At 48.7% G+C, this 26933-nt stretch overlaps 1 protein-coding gene across 2 annotated transcripts in view; it reads right to left on the bottom strand.

The window, feature by feature from the left end:
* Positions 1-26933, bottom strand: part of TMEM273 (transmembrane protein 273) — a 313706-nt gene that overhangs the window by 127586 nt on the left and 159187 nt on the right. For both annotated transcript variants that reach the window (XM_066598715.1, XM_066598714.1), the window contains exons 3-4: positions 22613-22723; positions 22492-22519 (exon numbers count right to left, since the gene is read on the bottom strand). In XM_066598715.1, the coding sequence (XP_066454812.1) occupies positions 22492-22519; positions 22613-22723 (139 nt within the window). The remainder of the gene's footprint in view (positions 1-22491; positions 22520-22612; positions 22724-26933) is intronic.

The following is a 26933-nucleotide window of genomic DNA, read 5'->3' on the forward strand; positions in this document are numbered from 1 at the left end:
GCATGTGTCCGGCTTTTTGCCGGCAATCGCATGTGCAGAATCCTGGAAGGTCCACGGAGGAAGATCGCGTCGGGATTCAAATACGCAGGCCTCCGGTAAAAAGATTCATCTCCTCTCACCGATCGCATCAGTGAGGGGAGATGAAACTTCAAATTTTTTTTTAACTTTTACGTGATCGCCATTATTGGATAATGGCGAACACGTGACCAGGAACTGCTCACCGCGGACCCCCATTAAATCTCCATGCTCTTGGCTACGTTTTGTAGCCAGGAGCAGGGAGAATTTAAATTATCCTGGCAATCCACAGCTTTTGCGCATGCGCCCGCCATTTTGGCGACGGGCGCGTGTGCAGAAGCTGTGGTAAGGTCCGCGGATAAATCTGGGGGCCTTAGGTACGTACTTTCATCCTCCCTCACGGATATGATCCATGAGGGGAGATGAAACGTACGCTTTTTAAACTTTTAAAAACTTTTTTTTACTTTTTTTTTTTTTTACTTTTTTACACTTTTTTCTCACTTTACATGATCACTGTCATCCATTGGATGACAGTGATCATGTCCCCGGTATAATCTCTCTGCTCCCAGCTACACATGGCAGCCAGAAGCAGAGGGATTTTAAATTTCCCGGGGCTCGAGCCCGTCTGTTCACGCGCCCGATGTCAATCATCGGGCGCGCATGCGCAGACGGGGATTCGGGTCCCGGGACATCGGGACACCGCTGAGGACTGGGGGTGAGTATTTTCACCTCCCCTCATGGATCCGATCCATGAGGGGAGGTGAAACTGACTTTTTTAAAACTTTTTCGCGATCGCCGCTAACCATTGGATAACGGCGATCGCGGTACCGGGGACCGCTCACCGCAGTCCCCGCTGACATCTCCTGCCTCCCGGCTACCTACAGGAGCCGGGAGCCAGGAGATTTTAAATTTCCCGCGCCGCCGGGCCTTCTGCGCATGCGGCTGACGTAATGCCGCCTGGCGCGCATGCGCAGAAGGACGGCTGCGGGGCCCGGAGCATCGGGACAGCGGGGAGCCGTGCGATGGACCTCGGTAAGTAGTTTCAGCTGCTCCGATGGATCCGATCCATCAGAGCAGCTGAATATGTCACTTTTTTTGCAGTTTTGTTTACTTTTTTGCGATCGGCGCTATACATTGCATAGCGCCGATCGCAATGCCGGGGGGGGCTCCGAACAGCCCGGGATGACAGCTCCATGCTGTCAGCTACCTGCGGACACCGACAGCATGGAGCTGTCACGTCCACATCCCGAGGGGCACTATTCTCTGCAGGAAGCATGTTTTTACGTCCTCAGAGAATAGAGCCCACTTCGGGAGGACGTAAAAACACTATGGGCTGGTCGTTAAGGGGTTAAAGGATCTCACATTTCAAATATGAATAGGTGTTTGTAGATTATTCTGCCCCGATGTAACTCATGTCTCTGTTATTGGTGCTAACATCTTACAGGCCTTATCTGCATCCAGCAAATCTTTTTACAATGTTGTACTACCTTGAAACCGGGTACTATTCTTCCAATTGAGTACCCTGTTTCAAAGGGGGGGAGGAGAAGGCATAGGTGATCTAGGTATTGCAAGTCAGCCATTTTTAAATTTTTTGCAAGCCATTTTTAAATTTTTAAATTTTTTGCAACAAGATTCTGATCTATTTGAAATAGAATACCAGCCTGATTGTCCAGCAGTGATGCAACAAGAAAATTTAAGTTTTAAAAAAGTTACTGAAAGCCCTTGTTAATAATGCATATTTTGAGTTGTTTTTTATAGATGGTACCCAGGGTGATTGACAACTCCACTCCGCTTATGCAGTGGTTACACAACAAGATGTCCTAAAAGCAGAATGCCTCCGCATGTCGCAGTACAAGAAGCGGAACTAAAAGCCCTCGCTGAGGCGTGTAGAGTGGTAGAAGGTAAGACGGCAAACATTTACACTGACTCCCGGTATGCATTTGGCATAGCTCATGATTACGGCCCAACATGGAAGGCCAGACAGTTTTTTACCTCAGCAGGACAGCCAATTAACCCCTTCCCGCTCCTGGACGTACCTGGTACGTCATGGCAGCCTGGTACTTCCCGCAACATGACGTACCTGGTACGTCCTGGAGATAGCGCGGGATCACATAAGATCCCGCGCTATCCCGCAGCGGGAGCCGGCTGTCAGTCACAGCCGGCGTCCCGCTCCAACAGCGGGGGGGCATCGGAGATGCGCCCGCCGCTGTTAACCCCTTCCCTGCCGCGATCTAAGTAGATCGCGGCAGGGAAAGAGTTCACAGAGGGATCGCGATCCCTGTGTGTCTCCGGCCGGAACTCGCGATGTTATCGCGAGAGCCCGGCCTGTCACCATGGCAACAGGACGCCAGACACCGGCGTCCTGTATTGCCTGTGCCTATAATCGCTGTACAAGCGATAAGGCATGGCAGAGCAGTAGCTTTGCCATGCCTTATGACAGCGATCATAGGCATAGTGCTGCAAGTCCCTCAGAGGGACTCAAATAGTGTAAAAAAAAGAAAAGAAAAGTGTAAAAAAAAGAAAAATGTAAAAAAAAAATGTAAAAAACCCCTTTTTTTATGCTTTTTCTAATATTAGCATAAAAAAAGGGAAAAAAAAACTAAAACCCCACATATTTGGTATTGACGCGTCCGTAACGACGTGTACAAAAAGTTGAACACGCTTTCTATTTTGTACGACAAAAAGCGTAAAAAAAAACGCTAAAAAACAGAGGCAAAATGCTAATTTTTAGCATTTTGCCTCACAAAAAATGCAATAAAAGTGATCAAAAAAGCCGTACATTTCCCAAAATGGTACCAATAAAAACTACAGCTCGTCTCGCAAAAAATAAGCCCTCATAGAGCTCCGTACATAGAAAAATAAAAAAGTTACATGACTTTGAATGCAGCTATAGAGAAAAAAAAAAGATTTCCAAAAAAAGGGGGTTTTATTGCAAAAAAGTGTAAAAACCTAAAAAAAATATAACAATTTTGGTATCGTTGTTACCGTACCGACCCGCAGAAAAAATTTAGTGTGTCATTTATGCTGCATGATTAACGCTGTAAAAAAAAAAAAAAAAAATCTATGGCAGAATTGATGCGTTTTCTCTCCCTGTTATCATTAAAAAAAAAAATAAAAAATTTACGATATTGTCTATATACCCAAAAGTGGCACCGATAAAAACTACAGATCGCCACGCAAAAAACGAGCCCTTATACGGCCGCGTCGACGGAAAAATAAAAAAGTTATGGCTTTTGAAAAATGGAGATGGAAAAATACCAAAAAATCGCTTGGTCCTCAACGCCAAAATAGGCCATGTCATTAAGGGGTTAAGAATGTTGCAGCGGTGCAGTCTCATGGAGACCCTACTTCTACCTGACAAAGTGGAAAGCTCATACCAATTCCTACACCGGAGAAGCAAGAGGCAATGCCATCACAGGCCACACAGCAAAGGCAGCGGCCCTCAAGCCGTGGAAGAAAAGAAGAATTTAACAAAAACTTTGGACTTTGATAAAAATTTGGACTTTGATATAAATTTGGACTTTGATATAAATTTGGACTTTGATATGAACTTGGACTTTGATATGAATTTGGACTTTGATAATAACTTTGGACTTTGATATGCTAAAGACTTTACAGTTACAAGCCAGCAAGGAAGAAAAGGAAAAATGGACTAAAAAGGGACGGTGTATGGCGAACAGTCAACAGAACTTGCCCACCACGATCCCCGTGCCCCATGATGGCCCAGCTGACGCACGGAAAGACGCACCTCTCAAAGCAGCAATGATGTCAACGCTTGAACAAGGACGGGTGGCTCCTTGGTTTTCTGTAGCTGCTGCATAATTTGTCCAATTTTGCATGATCTTTGCCGTAAGCAACAGGGCAGAAGTAAAATTTGCCACATCACACTTGCCTATACCACTCTACCCATTTCAGGGATTGCAAATTGGCTACACTCAGCTCCCACTTGTTGGGAAGCATGAATATGTGCTTGTTGTTGTTGATTTCTTTTCAGATCGGAGACCTACTCTGTTACCAAAGTAAATAAGCAGGTAACCGCACAGAAGCTCATGAATGAGGTAATCCGCAGATATGGGGTACCGGAAGTGATTGAGTCAAACAAAGGTACACACTTCACAGGTGAAATAATGCAACACATCATGTCTGCTTTGGGTATATTCCAGACTTTTCACACACCCTACCATCCGCGGAGTAGTGGGAAAGTAGATACAAAAGGCAATAGAGAAAATGGGCAAATTTTGAATTGAGTGTCTCCCATTAGTTTTTCTTTTTCTCAGGAGGGTACATGCCACAGTAGCCGAATTTGGGGAATGATTTTCTTGTTAATTTTGTCATAGGTTTCTCCAAGGAATTGTCAATAATGCATTCTGCAGTCTCTGCTTTTCTCCCAGGTCCTACAGATGAGTGTCACTATCTGAAACCAGGTGACAGGGTCTATGTAAAAAAGTTTGAGAGAAACCCGGTTTAAAGGTCCCTACCAGATGTTGCTTACCACCCCAACTGCAGTCAAGCTCGAAGGAAAGCCCACTTGGATCCACACTTCGCACTGCAAAAACTCATGATCCTGTATATCCTTTACATGCTATAATGTGGTACAATTCCTCTAACACACACCTTTGACTACTGTACACTAGCCCCCTGTTTCAGAACAAATTAATATAATCAAATGTGCAATATGAAGACTACACTGAGGGTGAGAATCCAACACTGCATTGTGCTAAAAGAGAAGTTGACGCTCCAGGTGGTAACTTTGACCCACATGTACACATAGATGCAATAGGAGTGCCAAGGGGGGTGCCAGATGAATTTAATTCTAGAGATCAGGCTAAAGCAGGTTTTGAGTCCTTATTTGCTATTGTCACTGTTAATAATAATGTAGATTGGATGAATTATATCTATTACAATCAGCAGATGTTTGTAAACTACACCAGAGATGCTTTACAAGGGTTAGCTGACCAATTAGGGCCCACTGCATCCATGGCGTTCCAAAATAGAGTGGCCCTGGATATGATTTTAGCAGAAAGAGGTGGGGTATGTAATTTCCTGTATGTGTATTATCCCTTTGATCAAAAAGAGTATGAGTAAGGGACTGGATAATGTGACCAACATTTCCCTTGTTTGAAAAAGATGAAGAGCCAGTTCCGATAATGCCAACCACGTACGTTACCAGAAGAATGGAGAAATGTAGTAGTGCTGCGCCTGCCCCGGTCTCATAAGATGGACTGTCAGTGGACTTCCCATTTGCCTAGGGATAGTGCAGAAGACCTTAGGTTCCGGCGAGGGCACACCCTGTGGGGTGTTAACTCGTACAGATAGAGGGTATGGATGCCCGGAAATAAGCCCAGGGAATCCATGGCCTCCTTCTGAGGTGAGGTAGGGATCCCCCCTCCTAGGAGTAGGGACTTACGGGCAAGTGGAGAAACCCTGACGCAAGGGAGAGGCGACCGAGGAAGAGTGCAAGGTCTGATGCTTGATCTCCATATTAAGTTTTTTAGGGGGGTTTGTGAGGGTATATGTATATATTGCCAAATGTTTTTTATGCTTTATACCTATATGCAAGTTCTATTCAATTCCAAATGAGAAAAAACGTATATGTCGCCTTACATCAGATATTCCAAAGGCCTTGCAAGGCGAAGACAAAATGTATCTTGAACAAAATGTATCTTAAATGTACAGCAAAGAAGAATCGGACAAGGACGCGTACTTGGCTGTTTTCCCTGAGGCGCCAGTATTAAGATAACAACTGTTCAACTATGCATCTGAACTTTCACTGTCTCAGGCCGGAAATCCGGACTTCCCATATATGGTTATGAGCCCATCACCCATTCCTGGTGATGAGACAAAGGGTATAAGATCTCATGTAATCTGTAATAAAGCGAAAAGCGCAGTCATGTCCCGTGTGAGGAACTATACCAGACCTCCGTGTGTGGTGTCTCTTCTTACTGCCGGCAGCGGGGCAAGTGGGGTGGGCCTGATTGGTGCTGTACTTAGAATATTACCCTGACAGAATGGCATCTGTCCCCCAAGCATACTTGGAGTGTTCCCTCGCACCCTCATTAGGGCGGGGATGACGGGTAGGCGGTGAAGGTTGGGAGGGGGGGGGGGACTGGGGCAGAGGATGGGGGAGGGAGGGGAAGAGAACCAGCTCCTGATTAGTCGAAACCAGTTGGAATTTTCATTGCCTGGGTCCACACTGTCCAGTCTTTCCGGAATTGAGGTAGCGTGTCTTTTTGGTGGGCGATCAACCTTTCATGTACACAGTTTAATGAAACAGTATCCTGCATTTCTTCTATAGATGGAATATGTTTGGATCTCCATTTTCTCGCTATGAGACTTCGCGATGTGTAGAGTATGTGAGATACTATTACTCTATGGTTTCTGGGTATGTTTCCTATACCTAATAAAAGCAAAGCCAGTTCCGGTTCGGGTTTGTTTGAGATGTGTAGCAGGTTGAAGATATATTGCGAAACCTTATCCCAGTATTGACGTATATGGGGGCAGGACCAAAATATGTGGAGTAGAGATCCAGTTCCTCCACAACCTCTCCAGCAAAGAGGTGAGATGCCTTTTTTCATCTGTGACAAGCTTAATGGAGAACAATACCATCTGGTTAAACGTTTTTGATATTGTTCCCAGTGAGAGGCGCAGGAGGTGGATTTGTGAGCCCATTTTAGGGCATCGCACCACATGTTTTGTGAAAATTTCTTATTCAGGTCTTTTTCCCAATTTAGGAAGTTCATCGTTTTTTTTTTTTTAAATTGAATGCCAGATAGACAGATGTAGATGTTTTTTGATAATTTTTTCTGTGTTGCTATATTTGCGTTTAACAAGTCGTTTAGGGGGTCTGGGAGGGATACGGAGGTAGCTTTATGAGCCTTTAAAAAGTTGCAAATGCGGAGGTGTGTATATTGTTGCGTGGGGGGAACTGCGTATTTCTCCTGTATCTGTCGAAAGGCAAGTGTGGTGCTTCCTTGGAACAGGTCTGCGATGGTCATGGATGATTTATGTGGCCAGTTGTTTAAGGAGAGGTCTGGGATTAAATGCTTTACGGAAGCATTTATTGCATTAAGTGGAAGTGGGATTTTTGTTGATATGTTTTGTTCTGCATTTACACCTCCACTTATTGTGTGCCATGCTTGTAGTGTGCCTTTCACTGACGGGAGGAGTTGTGGGTCTCCCTGAAGTTGTATTGAGTTAGCTAGGAGAAATGCCTTCCAGTTGGATGCGCCTGTTGTGGTTGATTCAATGGTCGCCCATGTTTTGTCGGACTCCGTGTTGCACCAATGTCTTGTCTGGTCTATTAAGAAGGCTTTGTGGTAGTTTCGGAGGTTGGGAATACCCAAGCCTCCGAATCTCAGAGGTCTGTTTAGGATAGAAAATGCCACTCTGGGTTTTGCTCCTCTCCATATGAACCTGCTCATCTGTTGATGAAGTGATGCAAATATGAAGTCCGGAATAGGTACCGCGATGGTCCTAAAGTAGTACAAAATTAGAGGAAGGATAAGCATTTTGTACAATATCACCCTACCCATCCAGTTGGGCTCGTATGTGGACAGATTACCTAGTTCTTTTTGTATTAAGGTTCTCAGTAAGGGGAAGTTTGCTATTGGGAGGGCATCAGCTGAGGGAGTTAGAGCTATTCCTAGGTAGGGTAGAGAGTCTGAACACCATTGAAATGGGAATGATGATTTTAGGAAGTTTTCTTCCGATTTGGTTAGGTTAATGCCCATCATTTGTGATTTGGTAGAATTTACCTTATAGAGGGAGACAGAGCCAAATAGTTGTAGAGTGGACACCACCTGGGGGAGTGAGGATCTTGGATTTGTTAAAGTCAAAATCACATCGTCGGCAAACAGGTTGATTTTATGTGAGCTTGTTCCTATGGGGATGCCTTCTATTTGTGGGTTGGCCCTTATTGCCTCCGCCAATAGTTCCATCATCATTGAGAATACAAGAGGGGATAGTGGGCATCCATGCCGTGTGCCATTTGTATTTTGAAATGACTCGGATAGGACCCCATTTGTTAGCACGGAAGCTGAGGGGGCGGTATAAAGGGCTGTCACGGCTGATAGGATGGGCCCAGAGAGGCCAAATTTTTCTAGTGTGCGGCGCATGAATCCCCAATGTACTCTGTCGAATGTCTTCTCTGCGTCCAGAGCGAGGAGCAGAGAAGGCATTCGCGCCAGGTCAGCCCTGGCCACCAGATCAATCAATCGTCTTGTGCCATCAGGGGCTTGGCGTCCCATCGTAAAACCCACCTGGTCATTTTTAATAAGTTGGGGCAAAATGGGAAATAGCCTATTAGCTATTATTTTTGCATATAATTTGATATCTGAGTTGAGGAGAGAAATAGGGCGGAAGTTGCTTGGAGTCTCAGGGGATTTCCCTTCTTTAGGAATAGTAACTATTGTTGCTTTTAGATTCTCCGAGGGGATTGTACCTGATGACATTATGTTATTAAATAAGTTGCATATATATGGGAGTAAAGCTGGTTTGAATAGTTTTAAGTATTCGTTGGAGAATCCGTCTGGACCCAGAGATTTGCCCTTTTTTTAGAGAGCAGATAGTTTGGTCTACTTCTTGTAGTGTGATAGGGAGGTTTAATTGTTGTGTTTGTTTTTGTGTAAGGGATGGGAGCAAGAGTGTAGAGAGGAATGAGTTAATTGATTCCTCGTTAGGCTGGGGAGTGTCTTTGTCCTTGTTTAGGGTGAAGTCACACGAACGTATATCGGCTCGGTTTTCACGCCGAGCCAATATACGTTGTTCTCCTCTGCAGGGGGGGGGGGGGGGGGGGATGGAAGAGCCAGGAGCAGGAACTGAGCTCCCGCCCCCCTCTCTGCCTCCTTTCCACCCCTCTGCACTATTTGCAATGGGGAGAGGTGGGACGGGGGTGGGAGCCAATTCTCGGAACTTAGCCCCGCCCCTGCCCACCTCCTTCCATTGCAAATAGTGCAGAGGGGCGGAGAGGAGGCGGAGAGGGGGACGGGAGCTCAGTTCCTGCTCCTGGCTCTTCCATCCCCCCCCCCCCCTGCACACGAGGACAACGTATATTGGCTCGGCGTAAAAACCGAGCCGATATACGTTCGTGTGACTTCACCCTTAGGGTGCGTTCGCACGAGCACATAAACGGCGCGTTTTTGCGCCCAATCGTATATACGTGACCATCTGAGGTGTTGGTTTCGAATGTATTCGTTCGCACGGGCGATTTTACGGCGCGTAAAAACGGCAACCTGAAAAAAAACCGGAACATACGCGACCGAAATACGCGCCAACGCATATTCGATGGCCGAAAAGATAGTTTCTAAAGTAGGAACAAACGATAATACACTTTCTAGCTCTGGTCATGATCGCCGAAAAACGTTCTTTCCAGCGATTATACGCTGCGGACGTGCGAACGTAAATACACCTATGCTCGTGTGAATGCACCCTTAAGTTGTATAATGTGTTGTAGTATTTGCTGAACTCATCAGCAATTTCTTGTGGGCTGTAGACTTTGTTTTTAGTTGTCTGGGATATTAAAAAGGGAATTCTTGCGTTTGCGTTAATTGCTTTAACTTTGTTCGCTATTAATTTACTCGCCTTGTTATGCATGTAGTAATGTTGCATTCTGAGTCTTTTTAGGTGTTTCTCGTAGTCTATTGCAAGATGAGCCTGAAGTTCCGTTCTTACTTTTTTTAAAGAAAGTAGGTTTGCTAAGGAGGGGTCTGCTTTATGAGTCTCAGCTAAGGTGAACACTTTAGTTAATAGGTCAGATGTTATGGCGTTGCGTTGTTTCTTGTAGTGCGCTGTCTGTTGGATAAGAAGGCCTCATATATGCCTTGTGTGCGTTCCATAGTGTGGCTGGATTAGTTAAGGGAAGGGAGTTAAAGGCAAAAAACTCAGAAAGCGACTTTTCGGTTATGGTGATGTTATCTTTGAGAGACATTACGTGAGTATTGTTTCTCCAAATAAAAGTGTTTTGGGTTGGGGAGGCTAGGCGGAGGGTCATGGTTATTGGAGCATGATCTGACCAGGAAATATCTCCTATTTCGCACTTTCAACCAGTGGTAGAAGCCATTTGGTTGTTAGGAACATATCAATGCGGGAGTAGGTATTGTGTCTGTGTGAGAAGAACGTGTAGTCCTTCTCAGATGCATGTTTGCATCTCCATACATCATGTAGATCTTCTCTGTGGAGCCACTTAGAGAGGTGAGGTGGAGATTTGTCACTTCTAGAGGTGGAGTCCAAATCTGGACTGTGGATGATATTGAAATCTCCGCATATTAAGTGTTTGCCTTTCACTATGTGTGAGATCTGTTTAAGGACGGTATTTAGGAAGGCCGTCTGAGCAGTGTTGGGAGCATAGACACTCACTATGGTGAGTGTCACATTATTGATCTTGCATACCAAAGCGACAAATCTACCTTTCTCGTCCAGAAGCTCTTGCAGTAGCTGAAAGGCAACGTTTTTTTTGATTGTGACAAGGACTCCTGCTTTTTTCTTTGGTCCATTTGCATAAAAAATACGAGGAAAGTCCCTGTTAATCAATCTAGTAGTGTCAGATTTTTGAAAGTGAGTTTCCTGGACGCAGACCACTTTTGCTTTGGATCTTTTAATTTCTTTCCACAAGAGGGATCTTTTAAAAGGGCTGTTCAAGCCCCTTGCATTAAGAGATAAAATTTTCAACGCCATTTGAGTTGTCATGGGTTTGCATCAAGGAAACTGCGTCATAGCACCATTTATACTTAAAACAGCAAATATTATTGGTTTTCAACAGAAGTATGCAGCCTTTAGGACGCCAATTGTTAGGTACCTTATAGGGGATAAAAACGTTAGAACATTTGTAAGTATAAACAAAAACATAATCGTGCAGTAAGTCAAACTGTGCAGACTTGGGGAAGATCTGCAGTAAAGGTGGCAAAACCTGTACTTTTGGGTCTAGAATTCAGCAGTTCAGGACTTCTAGGTTGCATCTCTCCACTCCTGCACGATCTTGGGAGAAGAGTTATTGCTCTTAGGTTGATTTTGGTTTGGCCGTATTGTGCAGAGAATGTTCCATTCCTCCAGTATTTACATGCCTTTATTTAGTGTCGAGATTACATGGGTTCTCCCATTTTTTATAATGATAATCTTAGTTGGGAAACCCCATTTGTATCTTATGTTGTGGTTTCGTAAAGCTGAGGTTATGGGGGTCAATTTCTTTCTTGCTGCTATAGTGGTTTGGGAGAGGTCTGCATAGAGTGTAATGTCCTGGAAAGGAGCTGGTAGCGTGGGTGCCTGTCTTGAGGCTTTCATGAGTTGTTCTTTAATGTGGAAGAAGTGTATCCGAGCGATCATGTCTCGGGGGTAGGTAGTTGGGATCGACTGAGCTCTAGGAAGTCTATGGGCCCTGTCGATAGTAAGGTCCAGTGGTGAGCATTGTGGGGTAACCGCTCGAATAAAGCTTTGAAGAAAGGTAATGAGCTCTGAGGGAGGAGTCGATTCTGGAATGCCTCTGAATTTAATGTTGTTACGGCGATTTCTATCTTTGATATCTGCCAGTTTGTTTCGTAGTGCTTCCACTTCTTCTTCTAGATTGTTATGTGAGTCCACCAGTGAGTTGTGGGCTGGTACAAAATCTCCCATTTTACACTCTGTATGATCCACGCATTCTCCTAGTTCTTCTACTGTCGCGTTTATACCTGCGAGGCTTGTGGCAATGTCTTTTTTTATTGAGGTTTGTAATACCAGCAGTGCTTCCTTCATGAATCTTTCAGAGGCTGCGTGATTGTGAGCTGGTATGTCTTCTAGTGACGTTTCAGGTAGATGCTCGGAGCCATTGAAGTAGCGAGCTCGTTGTTTTAACGGGCTGGCAGCATTTGATTTGTTGTTTTTCGTCGGTTCTGAGATAGATGAAGACTTCTGTAATGCTCTGTTGTTGCTTGGTGTCCCTGGGGACGTCGGGGGGGGGGGGGGGGGACAGAGGATTCTGCTTGGGCCCAGTCTGGGAGACTAGTGTCTGGTATAAAGGAACTTTTAATCGGAAGTCTTTCCGTGGATGTGGAGCATGGGGGAGAGCTTGCTTTTGTAGGGATGACTGGACTATCTCCTTGGCTCCTATGGGAGCCCATCGACCCGGCACCAGACCTTAAGTTATCTTGAGGGGCATATCTTATTTCATTTGGGACTTCTGCCCCTTTTTTGCGGTGATTAGTTGCTGCATCCTCAGAGCCTCCCCTCTGCAGCATAAGCTGTGATGCTTTACAGGGGGAAACTCCTTTGAGTGTCTGGGCTGTGTAAACTGGAGGGGACTGTCTCTTTAAATTTGCAACTGCCGCTGCCTGGGACACTGTGCTCTCATCTGGAGCCAGCCATGGGAGACCCTGCTCACCCACCTGTGGATCCTGCATCCGGCTCGGTCTGACAGCGGCGGTCACCGGCGCTGCTCCCGGGGATAAGGGGGAGCTGCGGCAAGCGCTTCCTCTGTGCACAGCTCCTGTCACCTCCCGAGGAGCAGTCGGCGCCTCTGCAGATGGTTGAGATATGGCAGGGGGAGCTCCGTGCCCTCCGCTCGGGCGGCCCTCTGTGTCGGCAGCAGGAGGACCTCTCGGTGAGTAATATGCGGTGTCAGCGGGGAGGCTCCGCAGCTCGCGGCTTGAGCGGTCAGGCAGGGAGTCTTCTCTATTTATTACCGGTGGCTCTGTGTTTGGCAAGGTAGGGGAAAGTCTTCTTTCGCCTGTTGGCAGCTCAGGCAGGCTTCTACCTCCGCAGCTTTTATGGCTTTTCCTTACTGGTGCAGTCGTGGGGACCGGAAAGCTCTCCCCTCTTGCCGCGCACGGGAGCTCAGGGCCGCCATCTTTGGGCTCTTCCTCTCGGCTTCTTGTGGCGCAAAAGTCTGTTAGTTTCTTTGGAGAGAGCTTCCTCGCCTTTCTAGGCATGGTTTCTGCTACTAGTCATCCTCAGAAGTGTTCTTTGTGTAAATTAAGCTGAATTTTTGTCCGCTTTTGCAGTCGCTAGACAGGTTTGGAGAGGAGCTAGGCTAAGGTGCGACCATCCAGCACTCCATCCAGGCCACGCCCCCCATCTCTGACCTTTTTAACCAGCTGAATTCTTCCTGAATTCTGTTTTTCCTACCTCTGGCTTCGCAATTTGGGAGAGCGGGTCTAGGTTCCCACCAGACCCCTCCCTCAAGTAAGTGTCATTTTCAAAGGTGTAATCAGAGAATTGAGCAGTATTTGCAGTGTTTTGCTTCTGACAATAAGGAAAATAGATCATAATATTTGCCTTTAGCAGAGCCTGCCCAGAAAAATAGATCCTACAGGGACTGAATTGAGTTTTCATCCTATATTGAGACAGGTAGAAAAAGATCTTAGGACATCAGTGATGTGCTACAAAATAACAACAGATAAAAATTGTTCAGAAGGTGCCAGTTTTCAAATTTGGGAATGAGTCTGGTTGTCCACCAAAAATGTTAAGCTGGCTCCATATAAAATTATATCAGATCCATAGGGAGCCTCGAATGAGCCTTTTTCAAGCATCATGCTTTTCATTACTTTTTTGAATAAAGCACCTGCAATTGGATCGTATGGTGTTATTCACAACCTTATTTCTGCCTGACCCGGAGTGGATATTGTAAGGCTCAACTGGATTAGGGGTGCACTCATCTAAGGCATCCCTGTGAAGTTAGTTCTCCACTCTCTACGTGTTTTCTTTGCACTACCTGGAGCGCTGGGATTTTTTTAGGCCTTGACCTATTTTGTATCTTTTCCATATAAGATTAAAGAGATCATTAGCCCTTCTTCTTTTAGATTCCAGGATCCCGATTAATTTAAGATCTTTGATGTTTAAATAAGAGATGCAAGAGTCTAGTCAATGGGGAATCTCTTTCTCCTCGATTATGGTGGAGGTAGCCTTCAATTTGAAGTTAGTCAAATCACTGATGCAAGTCAGGACCTCACTTGGGTTCCAGCTGCTAATGCTAACCATCTTGTTAAAAGGTTTCACACACAAAAACCTTCTAAGCTGGGTCCTGGGTGTTCTGGCCGCATCAATATCAAGACGCAATACACAAGCAGGTTCGATCTTGTGTCATTACATCAGCCCGAACCATGAGACAGTGGTGCTAGCACATGCGCCCTGTTATTGACCAGTCCACATCCATCTGATTGGTTGTGGGGAGGTAATGTCCCCAGCCTGCCATTTAACCACTGCTATAATATATATATATATATATATATATATATTAGAGATGAGCGAGCACCAAAATGCTCGGGTGCTCGTTACTCGAGACAAACTTTTCGCGATGCTCTAGGGTTCGTTTCGAGTAACGAAACCCATTGAAGTCAATGGGCGACCCGAGCATTTTTGTATATCGCCGATGCTCGCTAAGGTTTTCATTTGTGAAAATCTGGGCAATTCAAGAAAGTGATGGGAACGACACAGAAACGGATAGGGCAGGCAAGGGGCTACATGTTGGGCTGCATCTCAAGTTCCCAGGTCCCATTATTAAGCCACAATAGCGGCAAGAGTGCACCCCCCCCCTCCCAACAATTTTTACTTCTGAAAAACCCTCATTAGCAAGGCATACCTTAGCTAAGCACCACACTACCTCCAACAAAGCACAATCACTGTCTACATGACACTCCGCTGCCACTTCTCCTGGGTAACATGCTGCCCAACCCCCCCCCCCCCCCCCCCCCGCACGACCCAGTGTCCACAGCGCACACCAAAGTGTCCCTGCGCAGCCTTCAGCTGCACTCATGCCACACGCTGGCCTCCTAGCCACACCACCCTCATGTCTATTTATAAGTGCGTCTGCCATGAGGAGGAACCGCAGGCACACACTGCAGAGGGTTGGCACGGCCAGGCAGCGACCCTCTTTAAAAGGGGCGGGGCGATAGCCCACAATGCTGCACACGTGGGCATAGCAATGGGAAACCCATGTGCCACACACTATTCATTCAGTCAAGGTGTCTGCATGCCCCAGTTAGACCGGGGTTTTTTATAAATAGTTACAGGCAGGTACAACTCCGCAATGGGAATTCCGTGTGCACCCACAGCATGGGTGGCTCCCTGGAACCCACCGGCGGTACATAAATATATCCCATTGCATTGCCCATCACAGCTGAGGTAACGTCAGGTTTAATGCAGGTGGGCTTTGGCCCACACTGCATGCCCCAGTCTGACCGGGGTTTTTAATACATAGACACTGGCAGGTACAACTCCCTAATGTGAAGTCCCTGTGGACCCACGGCATGGGTGGCTCCCTGGAACCCACCGGCAGTACATAAATATATCCCATTGCATTGCCCATCACAGCTGAGGTAACGTCAGGTTTAATGCAGGTGGGCTTCGGCCCACACTGCATGCCCCAGTCAGACTGGGGTTCTTTAGAAGTGGACACAGGCAGTTACAACTCCGTGTGGACCGACAGCATGGGTGGGTCCCAGGTAGCCACCGGCGGTACATAAATATATCCCATTGCAGTGCCCATCACAGCTGAGGTAACGTCCGATTAAATGCAGGTGGTCTTCGGCCCACACTGCATGCCCCAGTCTGACCGGGGTTTTTAATACATAGACACTGGCAGGTACAAATCCCTAATGTGAAGTCCCTGTGGACCCACAGCATGGGTGGCTCCCTGGAACCCTCTGGCGGTACATAAATATATCCCATTGCAGTGCCCTGGACAGCAAAGCTAACGTCAGATTAAATGCAGGTGGGCTCCGGCGGTACATTAATGTATCCCATTGCAGTGCCCTGCTCAGCAGAGCTAACGTCACATACAATACAGGTGTGCTTCGGCCCACAGTGCATGCCCCAGTCAGAGTGGTAATATGTACCTTAACAGTAAACGCGTTGGTGGGAATGTGGTGGCGACTGCGGACCTAGTAGCGCGGTTTTATTTAGTTGGCTTTCAGAATGCGGCCAGGATTAAGTGGGCCGTGGCGGGGGGATGGTGGGGGGGCTCTCTTGTTGTGTCGGTGACGGTGAAATTCTTGGACTGCCACCAGACGGACCTATGCAAAGGTATTTGCCAAGAATGTTTTCATTGTTGGAGGAGGAGGGGGATGTTTTTGAGGCCCTACGTGTCCTCTCCACGTGTCCGTGGTTATATGCACCTTAACAGTAACCACGTTGGTGGGAAATGGCCTCGCCACCATCATGTCTTTGGGAAGCCTCCGTTTCCACACCCCAGTGACAAAGCATTAGCAGCGGTATAGCTAGAGCCCAGAATTAGTAACATTTCAGCGGTAGCAGTAGGAACAGGCCCCAGTAACATATCACTAGCAGCAGTATAGGGGGAGCACAGTATTAGTTCCATTTCAGTAGTAGTAGCAGTCCAGACAGGCCCCAGTAACAATTCTGAAGCAGCAGTATAGGGGGAGGGCAGTCTTAGTTCCATTTCAGTAGTAGTAGCAGTCAAGACAGGCCACAGTAACATATCACTAGCAGCAGTATAGGGGGAGCACAGTATTAGTTCCATTTCAGTAGTAGTAGCAGTCTAGACAGGCCCCAGTAACATATCACTAGCAGCAGTATAGGGGGAGCACAGTATTAGTTCCATTTCAGTAGTAATAGCAGTCAAGACAGGCCTCAGTAACAATTTCGAAGCAGCAGTATAGGGGGAGCACAGTATTAGTTCTATTTCAGTAGTAGTAGCAGTCAAGACAGGCCACAGTAACATTCCCGTTGCAGCAGTTTAGGGAGATAACAGTCTCTTGCACATTTCAGTACTTGCAGTATAGACAAGGCCCCAGTTACATTTATGTAGCAAAAGTGTAGGCCAACCCCACACACCTTGCTATACCATGAGTGCAGGCGAAGCCCATAAAAATTACTAGGATTACACTGTACGCGAGGGCCCAAAAAAATTGGTGTACCAACAGTACTAATGTACCTCCGAAAAATTGCCCATGCCCAACCAAGAGGGCAGGTGAAACCTATTAATCGCTTTGGTTAATGTGGCTTAATTTGTACCTAGGCCTGGAGGCAGCCCAGTTGAAATAAAAATTGGTTCAGGTGCAAGTTTCAACGCTTTAATGAGAATTGAAACGTATAAACATTGTTTACTAAAGTCATATGACTGAGCCTTGCGGGCCTAAGAAAAATTGCCCGTTCGGCGTGATTACGTGAGGTTTCAGGAGGAGGAGCAGGAGGAGGAGGATGAATATAATACACAGATTGATGAAGCTAAAAGGTCCCCGCTTTTTATGGTGATAGAGAACGATGCTTCCATCCGCGGGTGCAGCCTACGTATTGTTTAGGTACCGCTGCTGTCCACTGGTGGAGAAGAGAAGTCTGGGGAAATCCAGGCTTTGTTCATCTTGATGAGTGTAAGCCTGTCGGCACTGTCAGTTGACAGGTGGGCACGCTTATCCGTGATGATTCCCCCAGCCGCACTAAACACCCTCTCTGACAAGATGCTAGCCGCAGGACAAGCAAGCACCTCCAGGGCATACAGCGCGAGTTCAGGCCACGTGTCCAGCTTCGACACCCAGTAGTTGTAGGGGCAGAGGCGTCACGGAGGACGGTCGTGCGATCGGCTACGTACTCCCTCACCATCCTTTTACAATGCTCTCGCCGACTCAGCCTTGACTGGGGAGCGGTGACATAGTCTTGCTGGGGAGCCATAAAGCTGGCAAAAGCCTTGGAGAGTGTTCCCCTGCCTGCGCTGTACATGCTGCCTCATCTCTGCGCCTCCCCTGCTACCTGGCCCTCGGAACTGCGCCTTCTGCCACTAGCGCTGTCGGATGGAAATTTTACCATCAGTTTGTCCGCCAGGGTCCTGTGGTATAGCATCACTCTCGAACCCCTTTCCTCTTTGGGTATGAGAGTGGAAAGGTTCTCCTTATACCGTGGGTCGAGCAGTTTGTACACCCAGTAATCCGTAGTGGCCAGAATGCGTGTAACGCGAGGGTCACGAGAAAGGCATCCTAACATGAAGTCAGCCATGTGTGCCAGGGTACCTGTACGCAACACATGGCTGTCCTCACTAGGAAGATCACTTTCAGGATCCTCCTCCTCCTCAGGCCATACACGCTGAAAGGATGACCGGCAAGCAGCATGGGTACCCTCAGCAGTGGGCCAAGCTGTCTCTTCCCCCTCCTCCTCCTCAACGCGCTGAGATATAGACATGAGGGTGCTCTGACTATCCAGCGACATACTGTCTTCCCCCGCCTCCGTTTCTGAGCGCGAAGCGTCTGCCTTTATGCTTTGCAGGGAACTTCTCAAGAGGCATAGCAGAGGAATGGTGACGCTAATGATTGCAGCATCGCCGCTCACCATCTGGGTAGACTCCTCAAAGTTTCCAAGGACCTGGCAGATGTCTGCCAACCAGGCCCATTCCTCTGTAAAGAATTGAGGAGGCTGACTCCCACTGCGCCGCCCATGTTGGAGTTGGTATTCCACTATAGCTCTACGCTGCTCATAGAGCCTGGCCAACATGTGGAGTGTAGAGTTCCACCGAGTGGGCACGTCGCACAGCAGTCGGTGCACTGGCAGATTAAACCAATGTTGCAGGGTCCGCAGGGTGGCAGCGTCCGTCTTGGACTTGCGGAAATGTGCGCTGAGCCGGCGCACCTTTCCGAGCAGGTCTGACAAGCGTGTGTACGTTTTCAGAAAGCGCTGAACCACCAAATTAAAGACGCGGGCCAGGCATGGCACGTGCATGAGGCTGCCGAGCTGCAGAGCCGCCACCAGGTTACGGCCGTTGTCACACACGACCATGCCCGGTTGGAGGCTCAGCTGCGCAAGCCAGCGGTCGGTCTGCTCTGTCAGACCCTGCAGCAGTTCGTGGGCCGTGTGCCTCTTATCTCCTAAGCTGAGTAGTTTCAGCACGGCCTGCTGACGCTTGCCCACCGCTGTGCTGCCACGCCGCGCGACACCGACTGCTGGCGACGTGCTGCTGCTGACACATCTTGATTGCGAGACACAGGTTGCGGAGGAGGAGGAGGAGGAGGAGGAGGAGGAGGAGGGTGCTTTAGTGGAGGAAGCATACACCGCCGCAGATACCAGCACCGAGCTGGGGCCCGCAATTCTGGGGGTGGGTAGGACGTGAGCGGTCCCAGGCTCTGACTCTGTCCCAGCCTCCACTAAATTCACCCAATGTGCCGTCAGGGAGATGTAGTGGCCCTGGCCGCCTGTGCTTGTCCACGTGTCCGTTGTTAAGTGGACCTTGGCAGTAACCGCGTTGGTGAGGGCGCGTACAATGTTGCGGGAGACGTGGTCGTGCAGGGCTGGGACGGCACATCGGGAAAAGTAGTGGCGACTGGGAACTGAGTAGTGCGGGGCCGCCGCCTCCATCATACTTTTGAAGGACTCCGTTTCCACAACCCTATACGGCAGCATCTCAAGGCTGATAAATTTGGCTATGTGAACGGTTAACGCTTGAGCGTGCGGGTGCGTGGCGGCGTACTTGCGCTTGCGCTCCAACACTTGCGCTAGCGACGGCTGGACTGTGCGGTGCGAGACATTGGTGGATGGGGCCGAGGACAGCGGAGGTGAGGGTGTGGGTGCAGGCCAGGAGACGGTAGTGCCTGTGTCCAGAGAGGGGGGTTGGATCTCAGTGGCAGGTTGGGGCACAGGGGGAGAGGCAGCGGTGCAAACCGGAGGCGGTGAACGGCCTTCGTCCCACCTTGTGGGGTGCTTGGCCATCATATGTCTGCGCATGCTGGTGGTGGTGAAGCTGTTGGTGGTGGCTCCCCGGCTGATCTTGGCGCGACAAAGGTTGCACACCACTGTTCGTCGGTCGTCAGGCGTCTCTGTGAAAAACTGCCAGACCTTAGAGCACCTCGGCCTCTGCAGGGTGGCATGGCGCGAGGGTGTGCTTTGGGAAACAGTTGGTGGATTATTCGGTCTGGCCCTGCCTCTACCCCTGGACACCGCACTGCCTCTTGCAACCTGCCCTGCTGCTGCCCGTGCCTCCCCCTCTGAAGACCTGTCCTGTGTAGGCGTTGCACACGAGGTGGGGTCAGTCACCTCATCGTCCTGCTGCTCTTCCTCCGAATCCTCTGTGCGCTCCTCCCTCGGACTTACTGCCCTTACTACTACCTCACTGCAAGACAACTGTGTCTCATCGTCATCGTCCTCCTCACCCACTGAAAGGTCTAGAGACAGTTGCCGGAAGTCCCCAGCCTCATCCCCCGGACCCCGGGAACTTTCCAATGGTTGTGCATCAGTGACGATAAACTCCTCTGGTGGGAGAGGAACCACTGCTGCCCAATCTGAGCAGGGGCCCGAGAACAGTTCCTGGGAGTCTGCCCGCTCCTGAGCATGTGTCATTGTAGTGGAGTGAGGAGGCTGGGAGGAAGGAGGAGTAGCAGCCAGAGGATTTGGATTTGCAGCACTGGACGGCGCAGAACTGTGGGTGGATGATAGCTTGCTCGAAGCACTTTCTGCCATCCACGACAGGACCTGCTCACACTGCTCATTTTCTAATAAAGGTCTCCCGCGTGGACCCATTAATTGGGCGATGAATGTGGAGAGGCCTGAAACGTGCCTCTCTCCTAATCGCGCAGCAGTCGGCTGCGATACACCTTGATCAGGAGCTCGCCCTGTGCCCACACCCTCACTTGGGCCTACGCATCCTTGGCCACGTCCACGTCCTCTAAGCTTACCCCTACCCCTCAGCATGCTGTATTACCAGTGATTTCCCAGGCAGGAAATAAATTGGCGCAAGCCTGCAGGACAAATAGAATGTTTCCCTTTTTGGGAAACGGAGGGCCCACTGACTATATTCAATCAGATAAGATATGTGTTGCACAGAAATGCAGTTATATGAAGTGCAGCAGAGCAGTTACTTTTCACAGGCAGCAAATAAATTGGCGCAAGCCTGCAGGACAAATAGAATGTTTCCCTTTTTGGGAAACGGAGGGCCCACTGACTATATTCAATCAGATAAGATATGTGTTGCACAGAAATGCAGTTATATGAAGTGCAGCAGAGCGGTTACTTTTCACAGGCAGCAAATAAATTGGCGCAAGCCTGCAGGACAAATAGAATGTTTCCCTTTTTGGGAAACGGAGGGCCCACTGACTATATTCAATCAGATAAGATATGTGTTGCACAGAAATGCAGTTATATGAAGTGCAGCACAGCGGTTACTTTTCCCAGGCAGGAAATAAATTGGCGCAAGACTGCAGGACAAATACAATTTTTCCCTTTTTTGGAAACGGAGGGCCCACTGACTATATTCAATCAATAATATATGTCTTCTGGCCCTGCCTACACAATTCTCTCCCTGTAGTATTACTGCAAGGCGCAATGCTCTGCAGACAGCCGATTTTGAAAAGAAAAAAATATGCAACACTGCTAACAGCAGCCTGCACAGTACTGCACACGGATAGATGTGGCCCTAAGAAGGACCGTTGGGGTTCTTGAAGCCTACACTCACTCCTAACACTCTCCCTACCTAACCACCACTTCTGTCCCTGGACTATTACTGCAAGGCGCAATGCTCTGCAGACTGCCGATTTTGAAAAAAAAAAAATTTGTGCAACACTGCTAACAGCACCCTCCACAGTACTGCACACAGATAGATGTGGCCCTGAGAAGGACCGTTGGGGTTCTTGAAGCCTACACTCACTCCTAACACTCTCCCTACAGCAGCACCAGCAGCAACACTTTCCCTCAGCTAACTCACAAGGCATCTGAGGCGAGCCGCGGGAGGGGACGACTTTTATACTCGGGTGACATCTGATCGCCCCAGCCACTCACAGCAGGGGGGTGGTATAGGGCTTGAACGTCACAGGGGGAAGTTGTAATGCCTTCCCTGTCTTTCAATTGGCCAGAAAAGCGCGCTAACGTCTCAGAGAGGAAACTGAAAGTAACCGGAACACCGCGTGGTGCTCGTTAAGAGTAACGAGCATCCCGAACACCCTAAAATTCGCACGAATATCAAGCTCGGACGAGTACGTTCGCTCATCTCTATTAAGGATCTTTTACACAGAACAATTCGAACTTGAATGATAATCATTCAATGTAAACGCAGCCAACGATTGAATGATGAGCGAGAATTTTAGGCATAAAAATCGGCATTCGTTTGCACATCGTTGCATGTCGTTTAGATTCACTGGCTCATTAAATGTGAACGACTAAACGATTTGTGACCGAATGAGTGAACAATCTATCTGTATAAACAGGCTGCATGAGTGAACTCTATCATTGTTTGCTTATTCGAACAATAAATTGCTCATTGTGAAATTACCCTTACAGCACTATATTATCTCCATCTGTTAGTGTGATTAAGGCACAGCAGGATGGAAATGTCTACTGTGTTGCAATCTGCACTAATTGAGCTATCACTTGCAAAATTGTTGTGCCTTGATACACTGATAAAATTTGTACAAGCTGCAAATTCTGGAGAATATTGTGATGATCCATGATACCGTCCAGCACAACTAGAGTGCTAGTAAGGCTTGGACATTCATTGAACGGTACAATCCATTCTGAGAGTCTAAACAGAGGAGATTGTCAGGAAGCCGGTGCCTCTGGGAATACTCTGTAATACATTCTTACCTTGTCTTCAGCTGGAAAGATTCAGAGTCTATATAAATTTTAAAGACAAAAATCCCAATCTGGTTATAGGTTCTTGGATACTAGAATGTGAAATGAGCCGTGTTGTATGACATTGTCTCACCTGAACAGACGTTGTCCAGCATGTGCTTCTTTATCATGTACAGTTTAATAGCAATAAAGGTGACAGCAAAAACTGTGCCCAAACAGCCTCCGATGATGACATACTGTATATCTGGAAGACAAGTGGGAGCCAAGTAAGTTTAGAAACTATTTATAATTTGATTTGTATTTAACACGGGCTCCCCCAGTTACGTTTATTTCTTTAAAATATAGATTATGACTAGAGATGAGCGAACGCGTTCGTCCGAGCTTGATATTCGTGCGAATATTAGGGTGTTCGGGATGTTCGTTATTCGTAACGAACACCATGCGGTGTTCTGGTTACTTTCACTTACTTCCCTGAGACGTTTGCGCGCTTTTCTGGCCAATTGAAAGACAGGGAAGGCATTACAACTTCCCCCTGTGACGTTCAAGCCCTATACCACCCCCCTGCTGTGAGTGGCTGGGAAGATCAGGTGTTCGCCTAATATAAAAGTCGGCCCCTCCCGCGGCTCGCCTCAGATGCGGTGTGAGTTAGATGAGGGACAGTGCTGTTTATACCGGAGCTGCTGTAGGGAAAGAATTGGTAGTTAGTGTAGGCTTCAAGACCCCCCAAAGGTCCTTATTAGGGCCACTGATAGCTGTGTGTTGCTGCTGTTAGCAGTGGCATTTTTTTTTCTCTCAAAATCGCCTCTGCAGACCGTTGCACCTGGCATTAGGGACAGAAGTGCTGCATAGGCAGGGAGAGTGTTAGGAGTGAGTGTAGCCTTCAAGAACCTCAACGGTCCTTTCTAGGGCCATATTTATCCGTGTGCAGTTCTGTTCAGGCTGCTGTTAGCTGTGCTGCATTTTTTTTGGGCTTCTCAAAATCGCCTCTGCAGAGCATTCCACCCTCCATTGATACTGCAGGGAAAGAATTGTATAGGCAGGGCCACAACACAGTTATTATTCATAGAATATACGCAGTGCGGCCTTTTGCTTGTAAAACAAGTGAAAATAATTCTATTTGTCCAGCCTCTGTCCGTCCTAACGCCTGTGGACACGTGTGAGCTGCGTGAAAAACATTGCTAAATCATACGCACCCAGCTACGCTTTACTGCTGGCTTCGCCATTTGCTTTCCTTAATTGGGAAAAAAAATACCTGCTCTGCCAGAGTTATAATAACTCTGCTACCCTCACGTTCTGTGACACATAAGCAGGGACACAGCACAGTTATTAAACTTCTCATGTTCATTGAATATACGCAGTGCTGCCTTTTGGTGGGAAAAAACTGAAAACAAATCTATTTGTCCAGCCTCTGTCCGTCCTTACGGGCGGTGGAGACGTGTGAGCTGCGTGAAGAACAGTGCTAAATCATACGCACCCAGCTACGCTTTACTGCTGGCTTCGCCATTTGCTTTCCTTAATTGGGAAAAAAAATACCTGCTCTGCCAGAGTTATAATAACTCTGCTACCCTCACGTTCTGTGACACATAAGCAGGGACACAGCACAGTTATTAAACTTCTCATGTTCATTGAATATACGCAGTGCTGCCTTTTGGTGGGAAAAAACTGAAAACAAATCTATTTGTCCAGCCTCTGTCCGTCCTTACGGGCGGTGGAGACGTGTGAGCTGCGTGAAGAACAGTGCTAAATCATACGCACCCAGCTACGCTTTACTGCTGGCTTCGCCATTTGCTTTCCTTAATTGGGAAAAAAAATACCTGCTCTGCCAGAGTTATAATAACTCTGCTACCCTCACGTTCTGTGACACATAAGCAGGGACACAGCACAGTTATTAAACTTCTCATGTTCATTGAATATACGCAGTGCTGCCTTTTGGTGGGAAAAAACTGAAAACAAATCTATTTGTCCAGCCTCTGTCCGTCCTTACGGGCGGTGGAGACGTGTGAGCTGCGTGAAGAACAGTGCTAAATCATACGCACCCAGCTACGCTTTACTGCTGGCTTCGCCATTTGCTTTCCTTAATTGGGAAAAAAATACCTGCTCTGCCAGAGTTATAATAACTCTGCTACCCTCACGTTCTGTGACACATAAGCAGGGACACAGCACAGTTATTAAACTTAGATTATTCATTCACTAAAGGCAGTGGGGCCGTTCGTTTTCCAAAAAGTGCAAAAATAATATTTGGCCTGCAGTCTTGCGCCAATTTATTTCCTGCCTGTGAAATCAAATCACTGGTAATACAGCATGCTGAGGGGTAGGGGTAGGCCTAGAGGACGTGGACGCGGCCGAGGACGCGGAGGGCCAAGTCAGGGTGTGGGCACAGGCCGAGCTCCGGATCCCGGTGTGTCGCAGCCGACTGCTGCGCGATTAGGAGAGAGGCACGTTTCTGGCGTCCCCACATTCATCGCCCAATTAATGGGTCCACGCGGGAGACGGTTATTAGAAAATGAGCAGTGTGAGCAGGTCCTGTCCTGGATGGCAGAAAGTGCTTCGAGCAACCTATCGTCAACACGCAGTTCTGCGCCGTCCACTGCTGCAAATCCGAATCCTCTGTCTGCTGCTCCTCCTTCCTCCCAGCCTCCTCACTCCACTACAATGACACCTGCTCAGGAGCGGGAACACTCCCAGGAACTGTTCTCGGGCCCCTGCTCAGATTGGGCAGCAGCGGTTCCTCTCCCACCAGAGGAGTTTATAGTCACTGATGCCCAACCATTCGAAAGTTCCCGGGGTCCGGGGGATGAGGCTGGGGACTTCCGCCAACTGTCTCAACAACTTTCTGTGGGTGAGGAGGACGATGACGATCAGACACAGTTGTCTTGCAGTGAGGTAGTAGTAAGGGCAGTAAGTCCGAGGGAGCAGCGCACAGAGGATTCGGAGGAAGAGCAGCAGGACGATGAGGTGACTGACCCCACCTGGTGTGCAACGCTTACTCAGGAGGACAGGTCTTCAGAGGGGGAGTCAAGGGCATCAGCAGGGCAGGTTGCAAGAGGCAGTGCGGTGGCCAGGGGTAGAGGCAGGGCCAGACCGAATAATCCACCAAGTGTTTCCCAAAGCGCCCCCTCGCGCCATGCCACCCTGCAGAGGCCGAGGTGCTCTAAGGTCTGGCAGTTTTTCACAGAGACGCCTGACGACCGACGAACTGTGGTGTGCAACCTTTGTCGCGCAAAGCTCAGCCGGGGAGCCAACACCAACAGCCTCACCACCACCACCATGCGCAGGCATATGATGGCCAAGCACCCCACAAGGTGGGACGAAGGCCGTTCACCGCCTCCGGTTTGCACCCCTGCCTCTCCCCCTGTGCCCCAACCTGCCACTGAGATGCAACCCCCCTCTCAGGACACAGGCACGACCGTCTCATGGCCTGCACCCACACCCTCACCTCCGCTGTCCTCGGCCCCATCCTCCAATGTCTCGCACCGCACAGTCCAGCCGTCGCTAGCGCAACTGTTGGAGCGCAAGCGCAAGTACGCCGCCACGCACCCGCACGCTCAAACGTTAACCGTCCGCATCGCAAAATTCATCAGCCTTGAGATGCTGCCGTATAGGGTTGTAGAAACGGAGTCCTTCAAAAGTATCATGGAGGCGGCGGCCCCGCGCTACTCAGTTCCCAGTCGCCACTACTTTTCCCGATGTGCCGTCCCAGCCCTGCACGACCACGTCTCCCGCAACATTGTACGCGCCCTCACCAACGCGGTTACTGCCACGGTCCACTTAACTACGGACACGTGGACAAGCACAGGCGGGCAGGGCCACTACATCTCCCTGACGGCACATTGGGTGAATTTAGTGGAGGCTGGGACAGAGTCAGAGCCTGGGACCGCTCACGTCCTACCCACCCCCAGAATTGCGGGCCCCAGCTCGGTGCTGGTATCTGCGGAGGTGTATGCTTCCTCCACTAAAGCACCCTCCTCCTCCTCCTCCTCCTCCTCTGTCTCGCAATCAAGATGTGTTAGCAGCAGCATGTCGCCAGCAGTCGGTGTCGCGCGGTGTGGCAGCACAGCGGTGGGCAAGCGTCAGCAGGCCGTGCTGAAACTACTCAGCTTAGGCGATAAGAGACACACGGCCCACGAACTGCTGCAGGGTCTGACACAGCAGACCGACCGCTGGCTTGCGCCGCTGAGCCTCCAACCGGGCATGGTCGTGTGTGACAACGGCCGTAACCTGGTGGCGGCTCTGCAGCTCGGCAGCCTCACGCACGTGCCATGCCTGGCCCACGTCTTTAATTTGGTGGTTCAGCGCTTTCTGAAAAGCTACCCACGCTTGTCAGACCTGCTCGTAAAGGCGCGCCGGCTCTGCGCACATTTCCGCAAGTCCCACACGGACGCTGCCACCCTGCGCACCCTGCAACATCACTTTAAGCTGCCAGTGCACCGACTGCTGTGCGACGTGCCCACACG

This window comes from Eleutherodactylus coqui, chromosome 4 (assembly GCF_035609145.1).
Source record: "Eleutherodactylus coqui strain aEleCoq1 chromosome 4, aEleCoq1.hap1, whole genome shotgun sequence".
In the NCBI taxonomy this organism is placed as follows: Eukaryota; Metazoa; Chordata; class Amphibia; order Anura; family Eleutherodactylidae; genus Eleutherodactylus; species Eleutherodactylus coqui.